Source organism: Rattus norvegicus, chromosome 2 (assembly GCF_021556685.1).
Source record: "Rattus norvegicus strain SHRSP/BbbUtx chromosome 2, alternate assembly SHRSP_T2T, whole genome shotgun sequence".
NCBI lineage: Eukaryota > Metazoa > Chordata > Mammalia > Rodentia > Muridae > Rattus > Rattus norvegicus.
In genome coordinates, this window is record NC_141535.1 from 206,472,033 (window position 1) to 206,490,354 (window position 18,322).

At 43.9% G+C, this 18,322-nt stretch overlaps 1 protein-coding gene across 15 annotated transcripts in view; it reads right to left on the bottom strand.

Moving 5' to 3' along the window:
* The window catches only part of Cdc14a (cell division cycle 14A), a 166,642-nt gene that overhangs the window by 73,160 nt on the left and 75,160 nt on the right, over positions 1–18,322 (bottom strand). For all 15 annotated transcript variants that reach the window (XM_087624813.1, XM_087624815.1, NM_001134856.1 and 12 more), the window contains 2 exon segments: positions 16,190–16,256; positions 13,513–13,575 (listed from right to left, as the gene is read on the bottom strand). In XM_087624813.1, the coding sequence (XP_087480939.1) occupies positions 13,513–13,575; positions 16,190–16,256 (130 nt within the window).

Genomic DNA, 18,322 nt, shown 5'->3' on the forward strand with positions numbered 1-18,322 from the left:
AGAGGATGAGAAGAAAGAAAAATTGAATCCATCGACTTGGAGAGGAGTTGGAGCCCAAACAGCTGAGTTGAACCAGACAGCCAGAGTTCAGAGAGAACTAGGAAGGGGTGAGCTTGTTCAGCAGTAATTCTCACAGGCTGAAAGCATTCTACATAAGACTGTATGGAGGCTAGAAATTTCCAGGCCTAGGCCTAAGTTAGCAGGCAGAGGCGGTAAGCCTCGAGAGGACAGTTACATCAGGCGACTAAAAGTTACTTTATATCTGTGCCCCTTTCATGGTGATTTCTACAAATGCTAATATGTCGATGACAGACTATTTAAGATGACACAAATCTCTTGTCCTAATTAAACTTCAAAGAATCTAGTCAGGCAGGAACTTTAGGTACTTTCCAACCCTGCCACATTTTGTAAAGAAACAGGTAAGCGGGCACGAGACATGAAGGTTGGTTCAGCACTGTCTGATGTAAAGCTCCCTACCCATCAAACGCCAGCTAGAAAATCTCCAGATGATCTACAGTACAAGGTAAACGCCTCATTCTTAGATGGATGTGTTTAGATTCTGGAACTCACCAAACTATGGGATTCTCCAGTTCACATCCCCCTTGAACAGCTACGCTGCTGTTCCTAACGTGGGATTTGGCTCTAAAGCATCGATTTCTCTGATGTCTGTGATGTACTGGTCACAAAAAGCACAAACATTTTCATAGCTCCATGGTATTCACAAAGTCCTTGGGACCGATGGCGAGACAACCAATACCAGTTGTAGCAATATGTGTTTTCCATCACTCTACCATGCATGGTTTCCAAGAAAGCATACATTAAGAACTGTAACTTTGGGCCGGAGAGATGGTCCAGCAGTTAAGAGCACTGGCCTCTCTTCCAGAGGCCCTGGGTTCAATTCCCAGCAACCACATGGCAGTTCGTAACTGTAACTCCAGTTCAGGGGATCCAACACCCTCACACAGACATATATGTGGGCAAAAACATCAATGCACATAAAAATAAATAAATCTTTAAAAGAAAAAACCTGTGACTTGTTGCTATGCACAAGATAATAAAAAGGGAGTCTCGGTGCTTTTATTTGGGATTGGCGAGTATCAGTTATGAAGAAGGCAAACATGACCTACACCGCCGCGCTGCAGAACAGCACACTATGTGGCCCATTTATTCCCATAATAAGCCCAGGAGGAAGGAGCCGCGGCCATCTCCACTTTTTCACTGAGGACAAACGGCCCTACATTTACCGTACACCATTCAAGATGGGCATCCACCAGGAGGCCGGCAGAAAGGGTGCTTCAAAAACTAAGGCGAAAACTTGAAGGTCTTTTCAAACATTCATTTTAAAGATGCTTTTGCACTTTCCTTAACCTCTGAATTAATAAATTCACACTAACAGGACAGCTTTACCAATCAATACAAACCATGCCGCGAAGCTGGGCCCTTTTGTGAGCTTAAAGCACGGTCAATATTTGAGCTGCTGGGGTAAAATTAAGTTTCCATGCCCGTTGGTGCTGGATAATCATCGGACTCCAGATTGTTGCTTTGGTTCGACTGTTGAATGAGAGCGTGGTGGAAGAGAGGGGGGATGCGATGGGCATTGACTGTGCCCCCTAACTAGTAACACCTGGAAGCGAGAGGCACAGTGGTTGGTGGAAGACAAAAAGGAAGGCAAACATGGGCAAGAGAGAAAGATATGGTGGGGATATCTGAGAGACGGTTCCAACAGTCCAGGCCGGTGAGCACCTCTGCAGATGGTGGTTCTGCGTTCCACCTCTCTGCTGAGATAAGGGAACTCCGCGGTGCAGATGGACTGCAGAACGCTAGGCTGCATTTTACCCTACCCTGCTGTAGGGTGACGAGCTCCCTGATGCACTGCTCAGGGAATGGGAAAACGCAACCTAAGATGGGAACCCCAGCCTGGGTGACAAACAACGCAGGCTGAGGCCACAGCTGGGGCTCCCTAACTCCGGGGCATCCAGTCAGGAACAGAGGGGGGCCCAGGGGCTGAGCTCCAGCTTAGCTTAGCCGTGAGCATCTGGGAGCGCGTGGAGGGGCCTTCTGCAGGAGACTTGGGTGGAGGGTCTGTACAAAAGATTTCCCCACAAAGGTTCTTGATGAGAAAGACAGTCCTTGGTTCCAAACTGTTTATTAATTGTTCGTCGTTCGGAATAGGTGCATACCCCCTCCTCAGGGTGGGCCAGAGATTAAATACAATTTGCAGGAAGGAATGTCTGGGAAGGGAAATTTATTGGCTAAACCCTCCGGGCCCATCTAAATACTTCATTATCATGGAGAGCTCTGTTCTGTCTACATGTCTGGTTCTTCATGTAGGGTGCTGTGGTCATGTGTTCCAGGCCAGGAATGTGGTTGGGGGTACAGGAAACACCTACCATCCTCACATATGAGGTGCCAGGGTTTCTGAACCAACTCAGCCTTACCAAGTTTCCTGGCACGGTCCACTATCTCACAGTAGACTTAACCACAGGATGTGAAAATCCAGTTTGCTTGCTGATGTCATTTTAATGCTCAAGATATAAGGCCTGGGAACAGCAGTATACACGTTGTTATTGCCACTTAAAAATCAGTGGTCTTGAACCAGAGAAATCATGTGTTCACAGAAATCAAGAGGCCTATAACATCAGGGTTTCAGGGTAGGCAAAGGGGGGGGGGCTTACAAGAAAGGTTGAGAAAGATGACCAGACATTGCAAGAAGAGAAATGCAAGAGCGATCACGTTACAAAATGAGGAAGAAAAATGCCTTCACAATCAGAAATTGGCCACAGGACCAAACCTGGCCTGTTTGGTTTTGGACACTCCTATGTTGGCGGAACATCACAAACCATGATAATTATAGAGACCACACCTCAAATAGTTTGGAAGGAGGAGGAGGAGGAGGAGGAGGAGGAGGAGGAGGAGGAGGAGGAGGAGGGGAGGAAAAGAAGTAGTAGTCTATAATCCCAGCACTTGGAGAGCTGAGGCAAGAGCTCTGCTATGAGTTTCAGGCCACCAGAACTACAGTGAGACCCAGTATCAGGACAGCAAAAACCAAAACATGCAAAGACACAGAGAAAGAAAGCAGAGAAAGGAAAGGAATAATCCAAACGATAATTAAAGAGGAATGGAAAAAACATAATTTTTTGGGAGAGGGAAACCTTACAAGTCTTTAAGGCTTAGCAGACTCTGTCTGTAAACAGCAATGAGTGTGCTTTCTTAGCACATGAGGAACCCCTGGGTCCCGCCCCACTAGCAGCTGTAGTGGCCAGAAAGGAATCTGGCTAACTTAAACTTGTGGCCTCTCAGTGGTGAAATAAATACAACAAGATGACTCCAGAAGCATGCTTCAAATAGTTCTCATAGTCAGATCCCCGTGGGAGGCACACCTCTGTAATTGCTCCAGATGGTTGCGGACATGCCCACACATCTGCACTCTGAGGCCTCCCTCACCCTGGTTCTGGGGCAGGATTATACATACAGTCCTGCCCACATACATGAACAAGAGGATCCCAGGACAAGCAGCATCCAGAGCCCACTCCAGGCTGTTCTACAGAGCTCTCCCAAGCCCAGCCTTGCCCCACCACACACTGACGCCCGCCGTACAGCAGAGACAGAGACATAACAAGCATCACTGGTCCTCACAGAACGTGCTAAAGGGGAAACTTAAAGAGTTAGCAACATCCACTGGTTGGTCTGACAGTTTCCTAGTATAATGAAAGACATGGTCAGCCCAGACAGCCTCCAGCCACACCAAAAACTAAGTTGGCATTACATACGAATCCCAGTCTTAAATCCACCAACCAGTGATTTGTTTTCACATGACTGAGTTTTTTAAGTTATAAATTCTTGCAGCATAGATGAGCCAATGATTCTATTTGAGTATTCTAAAAAAAAAAAAAAAAAAAAAAAAAAACGTATTCTAAAAAAAGTATTCTAACCCATAGTGAGTACGTTCCCTAGAGAGTTACTACAAAATCAGAATGCGTTCTTAATTAAAAGTCTCAGTCTACAGGGTTAGCTGTGAGACTGTGTCTCCTAGTAATATCAGGTCTCACTAACGTGACTGCCCAAAGATGAGCCGTACAGGTATAATGTCAATGAACACACCACACTGGATGGATAAAAGCCCAGGGGGCTTCAACTCTACACAAAGAACTATAGGCAACTGACAGATTCTTGGAATGGGAGAGGTTTTCTTCCCCAGGGAAGAGCAAACCAATTGGTTATCCAATGTAAAACGGTCAGTATGAACACATACATACAGGTAGCATTACATGGACAGAGCAGACTATATTTAGAAATGTGTGTGTATTCATATGTATATTATATGTGTATATATATATATATATATATATATATATATATATGCAGATGCATCCACTAATGATTAATGACAAAAAGAGACCATGAATTTAAAGGAGAATGAGAGGGGTATATGGAAGGAAGGAAAAGCAAAGGAGAAATGTTATAATTAAAGTATAATCTCAAATTTTTTGAAAAACCAGTTTTGCCAATTTCCACTGAAAATAGATCACTCTGCTTTTGACAGTCATTTGCTCACCTGTTAGTTATTTCATTTCTTTTTTTTTTCTTTTTTTCAGAGCTGGGGACCGAACCCAGGGCCTTGTGCTTGCTAGGCAAGCGCTCTACCACTGAGCTAAATCCCCAGCCCCAGTTATTTCATTTCTTAAACACCGACTGACTCCTTGTGGTGAGTAGAGCCTGCTAGTGGGTTACTCTATTCATGCAAAGGCGGATAAGGCACAAGTACAGAGAGTCCCGGAAGACACAGTTGTGTACATAGTATCGTCTAACGCACCACAACATGAGCCTCTCCGGGCTGAGAATGACCCAGGGAGCCACATAAACAGCCTGAGCGTCTCTCCCAACCCGCTCCTCCACCTCCACACCCAGTGCTAGGATTACAGACGGCTCGCCACCGTGACAGTTCTTACACAGGCTCAGGGAATCTACAATCTGGTCTTCATGGTTTCTTTGGCAAGCATTTTTCTGATTGAGCCATCTCCCTGGTTCCAGCATTTTTTTTTTTTTTGAAAAGCAAAGTTTCCCAGCCACAGTGATCAGAATGGAGCTGCCTGAGCAGGAACTGAGACAAGCAGAGGCTCCAACTGCTGACAGGTGTGAGCTGTGTTTAGTGGGTGTTGAGCAAATATGACCCTGCTCTCTGGGTGCCATGGTAAAAACCAATCAGAAGCCCTGTGCGGTGCCCGGGCTCCTACAGAAGCAGCTGTTCTGCTGTCATCAGGGAGATGTAGTCAGGTGTGGCTCTCACCTGCCAAGGTCAAAGATGTGGCCCAGATTGTCAGCATGTGAGAGAACAAAGTCATCAGTCGCTCGACAATCTGAAAAAAATACCCTCCTGCTGACAGCGCCATTTCTCAGACAGCATTCTTTCAAAAAGTGGGAAGACTTTTGGTGGGGGGAAGGGGGAAAGACAGCATCAAATATCTCAAAGGAAGCCATCTAATTAATTGCTAAGTTCTGAGGTTGACCTTGAACTTTGAACTCTACTGAATCCCCAACTCTTTGAAACTGCACAGGCCAAAAGCTAAGTGAGGTAATAAATGTGACCCACAGTGATGAATGCCCCTCCCCGCAGAAGGTCACCTCTGAAACTCCTTCCTCTGCACTTCTCCAGCAATTCTACCCACAAACAAGAAGGTGCTACTAATGGGTGACCTCCCTCTACATTTTCCTGTAAGGTCACCAGCTCATGGACCAGTGGATAGAAAAATAGTTCCTGGAAGGCAGAGGGAGCGATGAATTGAAGACCTAGCTTCAAACCCTTCCTTGTGGACATAAATTAAACGCAGCACCATAAATGTCCCATGGACTTTAGGTCTTTTTTGGTAAGAACAATTTCCCCCCAAAAGAATACAGGAAAAGCTGACTGCTGACCCTGGCTGGGGTAAATACTTCACCATGGTCGGCAAAGCAGAAGAATGTCATGCTGTGACTTCACCACTAGAGGGCGTACTGCCCATATACACTCAGGCACTTAGCATCGAAGTGCAAACTGAACACTGGGGCTCTTATTTTCAGATTTCTCCCTAGGACAAAAGGTCGATATTATTTCCCTGAACTGACCCATGGCTAGATTTCAAAGGAGTGGCGGCTGGGTTGGTTCTCGGGTCCTTTGAGAACACCTTACGAGCCCTGTCAGCAAGTACAGACGTTTTGACACTGATCCCTGCAGAGAGCTTTCAGATCATCATGTTTGGTTAGTTGTCTGTCTGGGTGGGTGAGTGGATGGGTTGGCTGGTTGGATCTGGCTAGTCCCAGTCTTGCTGATAGAATTATCCTGTTCAAGCAATGTCTGAACAGCAGGACAGACAGGTTGACGTGGGAACTGGAGAAACCGTATTCTGGAAGACATTTTCTGCAAGCCCTGTCTGTGTCTGATGCTATTTCTTGGTCCTGAAGGCAGTAAGTCAACCGCTGATCACATGGAAATACCCAAATTCCTGGGGCATCCTTCTCCAAACCTCCTAAAGGACAGGCATGGAAGGACTCTCACATGAACAGTCGGAGCAGACAAAGCACTGTCTAGTCTCTCAGGCTTCTGCCACTCTGGGGGACCATGTGACAAGCCTGTCATCTTGTGGAATCATTACCCTAGCCACCATGGCTCCTGTGTCATACAACATGGACAGACCAGACTTAGGTATGCCACAGTATAAACTCCACACTGAACTTTGAAGGCATACTGTTTTAAAAAAAAAAACGTAAAATACTTCATTAATAATCTCTGTATTAGCTATATGTTGAAACATGTGGGATATACCGAATTAATTGAAATATAACTTTTAAAATAATTTCACTATTTCTTTTTAGCATTCCTAAATGTCAATACAATTCATATGATTAATTATAGACAGCACCCTTCAGATTCTTGAATGGCGAGTGAAAGCAGACATAACCTCTAAGGAATGAGCACCGGTTCACCATTAGACTAGAAGCAAGTGATTACACCCTGCTGACCCATCCCCTATAAGTAGCATTCTGGTCACAGAAACCTCCTTTAAAGGGCTGAGGTGATGACTCAGCAGTGAGAGCACCTGCCATGCAAGTACAGGGACAGCATCGAAGCCTCAGAAACCCACATAGTCTGGTGAGCACGGCAGTCCGCTGGTACATCTAGCCTCCAAAGGCAGAGACGGAACTCATAGAACAGGCTGGCTAGTAGGCCCAGTCATACTGGTAAATCTGACTGAGAGAGAAACTCTTCCTTAATGAATAGGTAGAAGAATGATAGATGTATTGATCTTAGGCCTCCACATGCACATGTGTGTACATCTACCCCATACACACAAACACATGTGTGTCCCAACACATGCAAAGCCTTGCATGTGCAGGCACACCACACACAAACATAAAAATGTGAGAGAGACTATTTAATATCACAGATATTAGCCTTGTTGGTTTGTTTTGTTGTTTTATTGGTTGGTTGGTTGGTTGGTTGGTTGGTTGGTTGGTTGGTTGGTTGGTTGGTTGGTTGGTTAGTTGGTTGGTTGGTTGGTTGGTTAGTTGATTAGTTGGTTGGTTGGTTGGTTAGTTGGTTGGTTGATTGGTTGGTTGTTGGGTTAGTTGTTTTGGTGATTGCTTGGTTGTTTTGTTGTTTGGTTTTATTCGAGACAGGGTCTCTGTAACCCAAGCTAGCCTTGAATTCATGTCAATCCTCCTGCCTTAGCTTCCCAAGTACCTAGCCTTCTTAAACCACACTACGTAGTAAGTGCAGTTTAGTAAAGAAGTTTCTATGAGTAAGATCAATAAAAACAAGTGACAGTTCATGCCGTCAAGGATGTAGGATAAGGGTACACTCATCCACTACTGGTGGGAGTGCAAATTTGTACAGCCACTAAGGAAATCAAGTAGTGGAGCCTCAGGAGGATGAGAATCGATCTACCTCAAGACCCAGCTGTACCACTCCTGAGCATATACCCAAAGAACAGTTCATCCTACCACAGAGACACTTGCTCAACCATGTTCATTGCCACTTCTATTCGTGATAGCAGGAAATTGGAAACAACCTAGACATCCCTCGACAGACATATAAAGAAAATGTGGTTCATTGTCATATTAGAGTATTACTCAGCCATTAAATGGGCTGAACTAGAAAAGAATCATTCTGAGTGAGGGGACCCAGACTCAGAAAGACAAGTATGGCACGCATCTGTTTATGTGTGGATATTAGCTCTTAAGTCAGGGATAACCAAGCTACAATCCATAGCGTAAGGGACTGGGTGGCAGATAGATCTCCCAGGAAAGGGAAATTTGAGATAGCTATGCATGGATGGGAGACGGGGACTGAAGCGGGGGATCAAGTGGGGAGGGCAAGGTAAGAGGGAGGTGGGACACAGGGAGATACAGCTAAAAATAAGAGCCATTTGATGGGTAGTATGGAAACCTAATACAGGAAAATCTTCCTAAAATACATATGCATTTCAAGGCAACCTGAATGAATTTACTAAATAATGGGGAGACAGAGCCCCAACCGGACATTTCTTGTCACCAAATGAAGCTTCCAAACTAGGATTGGGTTGCACGTGATTGAGTTGTTGACCACAATGGTCCTGTGTGAATGCCCAAATAACCCATGCTGTGGCCAAAACCAAAATGGCAAGGCCCCATTGTTGGAGACAACACCTACACCACTCACTGAGCATGGAGAAATCAAGCTGGTGCCTACCCAGAGCTCTCACCCCATGTGCTAGTGTCTTCGGAAGAGGAGGGCACTCTGCAGGCTACCAAAGGAGAAATGTAAACGTCAGCCTAACCACAAACCCATTGATCTACAATGGTGTGCTGCCTGCAGGATTACGCTAGGGCAATGGTAGCCCAAATCTTGTGGGAGGAACCAACCAGTATCTGATTTGACTTAAGGGCTACTCCCCAAGATGGAAGCCATACCCAAAACTGGTTGGGTGACTAAGAACCTGGGATTAGATAGTCTAGGAACCTAGGAGAAAACCAAATACTACTGTTCTAAAAAAAGCCATCTGACATTCTGCTATACCAATAGACTGGTGACTTGTTCAGCAATCACCATCGGAGCTTCCTCCTACAGCATGTGGGAACAAACACAGAGACAGACCCACAGACAGACACTAACACGCCAGTGGAAAGAGTGTAAGAGTCACAGGGGATGAAAAGATCCAGAGGGCCACGAATACAAGGCCCTCTAAATCAACAGGATAGAAGAGCATCCGAACTCACAGAGACTGAGGCAGCAAGCACAGGGCCTGCAGGGTCTGCCTCGATCCGGTCGTAGAGTTGAAGGACAAAGTGGATACAAACCCTCATCTTTAACCCAGGACAGTCTCCAATTGAGAGCCACTTGCAAATGAAAACTTAGTTTTCTCCAAGGGAGTCTCATGGAGGAAACAAACTCCTTAAGGGTAGGCTGCATACAGAGTAGTAGATGGCCACAGAATCTTTGGAGGTCTCTCTCGTTCTCTCTCTCTCTCTCTCTCTCTGTCTCTCTCTCTCTCTCTCTCTCTCTCTCTCGCTCTCTCTCTCTCTCTGTCTCTCTCTCTGTGTGTCTCTCTCTCTGTCTGTCTCTCTCTGTCTCTTCTCTCTCTGTCTCTTCTCTCTGTCTCTCTGTCTCTTTTCTCTCTCTCTCTTCTCTCTCTCTCTCTGTCTCTTCTCTTTCTCTGTCTCTTCTCTCTCTGTGTCTCTTCTCTCTCTCCCCCTCTCTCTCCCCTCCCCTCTCTCTCTCCCCCCTCTCTCTCCCCTCTCCTCTCTCTCTCTCTCCCTCCTCTCTTTCTCCCTCTCTCTAATTTTTATTTTATTTAAACATATTTTTTCTTCTTTCTTTTTACCCTAAAGGTCCTTTAAGTTTATATTATGACTTCCAACTCAGTGTTTTTAAGGGATTCCTGATTGCACAACCCAGCAGACCTCTGTCTCTGATCTCTTGCCTTTTCTTGGGTTCTTTTTACTTATTTGGGTTTTTTTTCTATTCCAATGTGTTAGATTTTCTTTTTTCTTGTTATATGTTATTTCACTTTATATTATTCTATTGTTATCCCCTAAAAGCCTGTTTGCTTTCTAATGGGAGACAAGAAGGGGGTGGAACCAGATGAGAGGAGAGACAGGGAGGGACTTGAAGGCGTAGAGGGAGGGAAACGATGATCAAGATATATTATGTGAGGGTAAAAAAGAAATCTATTTTCAATAGAAGGGGAAAGCTCCTATGAAAAGATTCATCCTGAATATCTCAAATCACTCCCAGTGAATCTCACGATTGCTGTCAACAACACAATTTTGCTTTGAAATCTGTAAGTCCTTCCCCAGACCATGGCTTTGTTGCCTGAAATGCTGGCTCCTCCATGGTTCAGCAAATGACCAGGCTCCCTGGAGCTGTGCAAACAGCAAGCCGCATTATGACAAGGGGTGCCCGGGCCACAGACCATCACAAATGACCCTTTATTCAATTAGTCGCCAAGCACACTTTGAAGAAATGCCTACCACCTGTGAGCCGCGCTTTGCTTTGCTTTGCTTTGCTTTGTGACGTTCTCTTTGATAAGCTGTGTGATGGGGTAGACGATCCGTGCACACAAAAGGAAGACATTTGACAACCAAGCTCTCTAGACAGTCACCAAAATCACTTACTCTGCTCCTACCAGCTGGGTTCTTATTAATTCAGGTAAAGGCAGGAGGACCACACTGTCACCAGGTTCCATTTATCACTCTGACTGATGTGTGTAAGACTTGTCAGTAGCTGTCTCAACAGCAGGGCGTGGAAGGCAGAGGGAAGATCCACTAAGTTTCTGTTTCATTGTTTTCTCTGTGTGGTAGTGTTTGTGCTGCCTGTTCTTTGTCCATCCCCCAAGCCTGAATCACTCTTTTCAAGCGAAATGTCTTTAGCATTTAATGGTCTATTTAATGGTCTATCCTCCATGTGCACACACTCAGGGCAGAGGGCAGGCGCCTGGGGCTCTTTGGAAACGGCATCTGAAACATTTTATTTGGGGGTTCATTATAAGAGGACAAAATTACTTCACACCTTTAGGTACATGGCCTTAAAAGACACCTATACAAGTGAGAAGTTTTAAGATACATGAGTCATTAGCTTCAGAGTAAAACACCTCAACTCACACACCACGGCTATATGCATATGTGCATGAGATCTACATGCATATATGTATGAGACGGAGTTGTTTTATCTTTACAAAGAAGTATTAAACTAGAAGCACTCTTCTCTGTCCTTTCAAAAAAATAAATTGTAGGAAGCATTACAAAAGAAGTATAAGTCAATTCGCTTTTTTATGAAGACTACATATGTGGTTGAGATATATATATGTATATATATATATATGTATATGTATATGTATATGTATATATATGCCAGTCTTGTCCATTATAAATGTACTGCCTTCTGTTTCTCGTTTATGGGATTGCTTTCTGTTCTTTTCTTTCTTTCTAAAATGAAAAGATTCTTTTGCTACTACTAAAACTCACACACACGCATACACACGGGGGATGGGGCAGGGAGACATGGGGAAGACATAGGGAGACAGAGAGAAAGAGTTTAAACAATAGCCTGTAAAATTATGTTAAACTCATTAACCTTGGAAGACAGAGGTTCCTGTACTTAAAGACTGCTATAGAAGAACAGAGTATGCTTTCCTCTAGGCCACATCCCATCCACAGGAAATGTATAGTGTAGTTAGGAAATTAAAAATGCAAATGACCTTGATGTAAGGAAAATAGGCACAAACTGTAAAACTTGGGGGACAGAGGATGCCAGAGCGGAGATCTGGTCTCCACAGACTCTGTACAAACATGAAATGAAGGAGAGAAGTAGAAAAGTGGAGAACTGCGTAGAGCAAGCTTGGATGGAGCCGAGACATTCTAAAAGCAGGCAGCTCGAACGGAAACAAATGGAGCAGGAGTGAGCATGGCGAAGAGTCAGGCAGTGAGGCTCCAGAGGCAGCCAGAGCCTGGCAGAGCTCAGAGAGTCGGACTGGAAGTCACAGCTCAGCCCAGCTCAGCTCAGCTCAGCTCAGCTCAGGGCCCAGAGCAGGACGAGATGGGAGTGCTGTTTTAAGATCATCTAGCCAGGACTATGGAAGAAGCCTGAGAAAGGGGCCAACGTTCAGGTAGTCCAGGGTGAGGAGTTCTGAGCCAGGGTAAAGGAAGTGACATCAGAGAGCAAAGTGAGATAACACACCCTCTGGCAGCAGCCATGGGAAGACAACACTCACAAGATAGTAAGAGGTAAAAGGGGGAAATTCTAGTCTGGAGCCTGGGTGAAGAGTAGGCTGTCCATGGCGGGCACACATTAGCACAGATGAGAGCATCAGAAGACCAAGTCTGTTCATGAGAGATGAACACAGAGCACGTTTTACACACGAGTAGACATGCTCTGGACACCAGCCCAAACTGGGAAGGCTGCCTGACGTGCTACGGAGAGTGCTTGACGGTTCCCCTGAGAAACCCAACAGAGGAGCTACGGTGAAGCAGTGTTGGTCTTCCTCACATCCTACAGACTCCTCGGCCCACAGAAAATGCAAAATGCTTCTGCGCCTCTCCTCAGCCCACTCCAAAGTGTTCCTGAGCACTGAAGTGAAGCAGGACCCGAGTAGACAGGAATTCCTAAACACATCGTCATGGAGTTGTTGAAAGTATTATAAAACCTAATTTTGCCTTAAATAAAACCTCACTTTTAATGTAAAAGTTATTCCACTTTCGAAGTGAACTACACTTCAAAATTACCTATCAGTACAAAGAGACTGTCAATAAAGTTTGATAAGAGAATAAATATATAAGTAGGTTGGTAGGTAGGTGAGTAGGTAGATGATTCATAGAGATAGATAGACAGATAGATAGATAGATAGATAGATAGATAGATAGATAGATAGAAGATAGATAGGTAATAGATGGATGTATAGATAGGTAATGGATGGATAGATGATAGATAGATAGATAGATAGATAGATAGATAGATAGATAGATAGATGATAGATAGGTAGGTAATAGATGGATGTATAGATAGGTAATGGATGGATAGATGATAGATAGATAGATAGATAGATAGATAGATAGATAGATAGATAGATAGATAGAAGATAGATAGATAGATAGATAGATAGATAGATAGTAGATAGATAGATGATAGATAGGTAGGTAGATAGATAGATAGGATAGATAGGTAATGGATAGATATATGATAGATAGATAGATAGATAGATAGATAGATAGATAGATAGGATAGAATAGATAGGTAATGGATAGATGTATGATAGATAGATAGATAGATAGATAGATAGATAGATAGATAGATAGATAGATAGATAGATAGATAGATAGATGAAAGACAGGGCTCTTTCCTAAATTAAAATTTTGATGACTCCATAATTACCAAAGCAGACCACTATATTTTAAAAAACGATAAATGGTTTTTATTTAACACAATACTGAGTGTTAGAATTTTTAAAAAAAAAATCAACTAGCATGAAATTATATTCTACAAAAACAATTAAGTGTACAAACCTCATAGTGTTCATATTCATCCGCATCAAATGTCTCAAAGTCAAAAAATCCATGCTGTAATCCCTAAAAGAAAGACTGATTTAGTTTTTTGCACACGACACAAGTAAAACTCTACTGATCGTTTCTGGAATGTCCGATCACAAAAGGGTCCCGCTAACCTCCACGCAAAAGCTTCGGACTTTAGCTTCTTACCGCGTCTCTATGAATCACTGACAACATGGAAACTAAATACTCTGGATAATGTGGAATGTGCCTCTCAAAGGTGCTTCTTTTCCAATTTATGTATCATTTCTAGATGCAAAACTAATAGCGAATATAAAACAGAACATAGTGGAAAAGTTAGAGCCAAAGCCTATTGGGAACTAGACTCAGGACAGAATACATTAATGACAAACGTCTCATAGAGAGCAAAACCATTTCTTAGAAAATGGTATCACACTTGTCTCATACTGAAATATATACCAAACAGGAATTTTCATTAAATTCCTAAAACTCTACTGTGTTTCGCACTTGTTTTCTCACTGTAGTCTGAGATAAAATGAGCATTACCATCTGCCCCTACAATTCAGAAGGAAGAACAGGTTTTCCTTAACAACAGAAGCCTTTCGTATTTTTCTGAAGCAGGGAGAAAATTCTTTAAAATCACCTAGCTTGCTCACAGCTAATACTTTCAGGAAAACAGAGTCTTTTTTTTTTTAAATAAACCAGGAAGCTATAAACATGACAACAGAACATAAAACCACTGGTATGCTTAAAAGTTACATGATCAAGTCATTAAAAATAGACAGCGTTGCCAGTAGGCCAAGCTGCAGTACACGGAGGTGAGTGTGCGTTGCAAAACGTGGAACTTGGACCTTCTATACCAGAGACTCCAAGGTTACTCATAAAACACGCTCCTCAGACCGATCTCAAAGCCATTAAATCAGATTGCTTGGGACTAGGGCCACAAAATTAACCTCTTCGAAGTACTCATTTCTGTAGGCACAGTCTCACCAAGCCTAAGCTGGCCTTGAACTAGCTGAGGATAAAGGGAAGGAGAAAGGGGGAGAATCTGTATGAGGGGCTACAGGGAGGAGGCGGGAGGCTTATTTGGAATAAAAAGTGAATACATTAATTAATGAGTGAAAAGGAAAAAACCTCATCTGTCCTTGAGGACACCCTAACATGAGAAAAGACTAAGCTTTAAAAGGCCTTTATTCATGAATAACATCACACCTTTCCTGTAGGGCAGGAAGGATGTCATAAATTTCTATATTGAGGTGTCAGATACCATAAAAGGGACAGGAGATGATCCAGAGGGAACTGTATGACTTTCATGATCCTTACAAAAGAAACAGCCTCTATCAGATGGAAAGACCAGGACAATAAACGCTTTCTTCCCTCTGGCATGTTTCCTAAATGTTTTATTAATGGCTTGTATGTTGGGTAACCTGCCCATTAAACCCCTAGACTATTATTTATGGTCGAGCATTTGGGCAATACCGCTTGCGAGAATGGGGTTGGATGTTTCCTTAGGTTTTGAGTTTGGTTTCTTTCTTTTTAACTGCTTTAATGTTTTTTTGAGAGCTGGAAATAATTTAAGGGGCTGGAGAGACGCCTCAGCAGTCCAGAGCATTTGTGGCTCTTACAGAGGACCCAGGGTGGGTTTCCAGCACGTGCACTTCGGTTCACAGCCCTCCACGGCTCTCGTCCCCGGGGTTGCAATGCCCTTCTCCGACCTCTATAGCCACAGCGTCCACACAGTGCCAAACACATGTGTGCAGGCAACACACTCAACACCCATTAAAAAAACACACATTCTTTTAGATAAAATAATTTTAAGAATGAATCTATAAAGTCATAGACAGACATTAAATAGACTATTTACACTGATTTTCCCAAAACAGGGCAAAGCCCATTTTATGTTACATCAGAAAAAACAGGACTTTGAGCTAGAATACGCTTCTGCTCCTAGCTGAACAGCTGACGTCATACGCACAGGCGCCACTCCCATGTTCACCGTGTAGTTGCATCCTCTGGGTCCTCTACACAACACCCTGCAGAGCTTCTCAGGTTGTAAATTAAGCCCGTGCCAAACGTTGCTTAAAGTTTCCATTAGATACATAAATAATTAAATAACTATGCTTAATTAACCAACTTTACAGTGCGTCAGTCACCCGAAGGTATTGTTCAAACACAGACCACAGGGTCCCACCCTCAGACTTTATGATTCAGTTCAGTCTGGGGCGCAGCCAACCACTGACAACGGTGGCTTAGAGAACTTCTTGCCCCTCCCGCACTGAGATATTGAATAAAGACAAATGACTGATGGGGCCATGCCATGGCCACAGCAGCAAAGGAAGCAAAGTGGGTTCTCCGCCTCCAAGTATTTCCATCTGAGGTCGGCTGGATTTGTGAATAAAGAACCAAGACGGGAGTTTGTGGAGGGGAAAGAGTCTAACGAACTATGAAGATGGCCAAAGTATATGACATACATGCATGAGATGTTCAAAGAATAAAAATAAAAATTTTAATCTAAAAAAAAAGAGCAGAAACTGAAGGCTGGCTATATTTCACAAAAGAATTATCCAGGAGGTGAAAAGTCCCTCTCTTTACTGACTCTAGATCGTTCCAATAACAAATAAAGGTGTTGACAACTATTCCTTCCCCGGTTAGGGCACAAGCGAGATACCATTACCTTTCTGATTCCTTGTAAACAGTCAAGGACGGTGAGGTTGTAAGTGCAATTTCCAAAGGACGCATCCCTACAAGGGCAAACAAATGGCAAACAAACGGCATTAGAAACACGAATGCAGACTTCAAATACTGGACTGTGAAGACAGTTGGGCGTGCTGGCTGCACTCCACGGGGGATGGAGGAGCCTGAGCCTTTATTCAGATTTCCACCCTGCACACCGTGGGGCACACACTTTTTTTTAATTAATTTTTATTTATATAAGTACACTGTAGCTGCCTTCAGACACACCAGAAGAGTTAGGTCATCAGGGCCCATTACAGATGGTTGTGACCCACCATGTGGTTGCTGGGATTTGAACTCAGGACCTCTGGGTGAGCAGTCAGTGCTCTTAACCGCTGAGCGGGGCACACACTTGAAGGAGCTACCTTTCCTCTCTGAATCTTGCTTCCCTCGTATGTGAAATGAAGGTAATGACAGTAGCTTTCATCCACAGGACCGGTCATCAGACACGATAAAAATGGCAAACAGCAGCCAGAGCTTCCAGGGACTAAGCCACTACCTAAAGACTATACATGGACTGACCCTGGACTCTGACCTCATAGGTAGCAATGAATAGCCTAATAAGAGCACCAGTGGAAGGGGAAGCCCTTGGTCCTGCTAAGACTGAACCCCCAGTGAACTAGATTGTTGGGGGGAGGGCGGCAATGGGGGGAGGATGGGGAGGGGAACACCCATAAGGAAGGGGAGGGGGGAGGGGGATGTTTGCCCGGAAACCGGGAAAGGGAATAACACTCGAAATGTAAATAAGAAATACTCAAGTTAATAAAAAAAAAAAAATGTCGAACAGTCCTCCGTCTAGTGCCTGGCACTTAACTATGATGCCCATTGTTATCCTTGAGGGCATGGGGATGGACACAATCTTGTTATATAATCCCACTAATCAGGAATGACACTGTAGATCATTCTGATAACAAACCCACCCCCACCCTGACCCCCAGTGATCTGATGTCAACAGACCCATTATGTATTAAACTATTGTTCAATACATAAGAATGCATAAGAAAAAAAACAGCAATCCTCCTGTTTCAGTTTCCGGAGAACTAGAATCACAGGCATGTGCGTTTCAGGACACCTGGTCCATGGTTACTCTTAGTAACAGTCTATTGGGTTGTTTTGTCAAGTGAAGTAGTCATGACTATATAAGCATCTGGCAGGGGAGCAACCTCCTGTTAGGAACCGGTGAACCCAAGCCTGGAAAGGTACCGAGCCAGAGGGGGAAGGGGTGGGCAACATCGGCAGGTCAACAGAACCTTGTAGTTATTTTAACACGTACATGCCGTCCCTCCACTACAAAGGACAAGAACATAAGTAAAATGCAGTAACAATCCCCAGTTTCTAGGGTCAATAAGTGTTCTAAATTACTATAAAGTGCTCTCAAAAAGGCTAGGAACCGAAATGAAAAATTATTTATTTAATATTAATATTTATTATTTATTATTACGTGTGTGTGCATGTGTGAAGCTACCTTGAGGCAAGCACCAGAATTGAATCTGGGTCTTCTACAAGAACACTATATGTTCTTAACCACTGAGCCATCCTCTCCAGCCCAAAACAAGGTCTCTAGTTAAAAATAATGCTTAAGCCTACTGTGCTGAAAACTGAAGACTCCAGACTGTTTTGTAGAGCAGCTTAAGTCGGGTCTGTTTCAGGCAACCTAAAACTAAAGTATCAAGTTCGGGTCAGCTAAGCAGGAACTCGTCCTGGAGCTTTAACAGAAGCAGTGCTCCGAAATGTGTACAGAAAGAAACTTGACCCTGAGTTTCTCGGTCCCTCAGCTGGGCCCCACCGCTGACCCAAGAAAGAGAGATGTCAACCGCTGAGCCTGGCACAGTCAAACGTCCCAAACAAGGTTGTCTCAAGGGCAGCATCCCGGGAAAGTGCCAATAGAACCCTTCCTTCCACACACAATCAACAATAAAACCAAGTGTTGTATCACCAACCATCCCGGGGAGCTTGAAACTCAAGGTCCCGTGGCTTCTAAGCCACAAGTTAAAGAACACAGGCTTTACCACGGAGCTTCAGTATCTGATAACATAAAAACAGCGACCTCCCGAGACTTATAGAGACGTCTCTT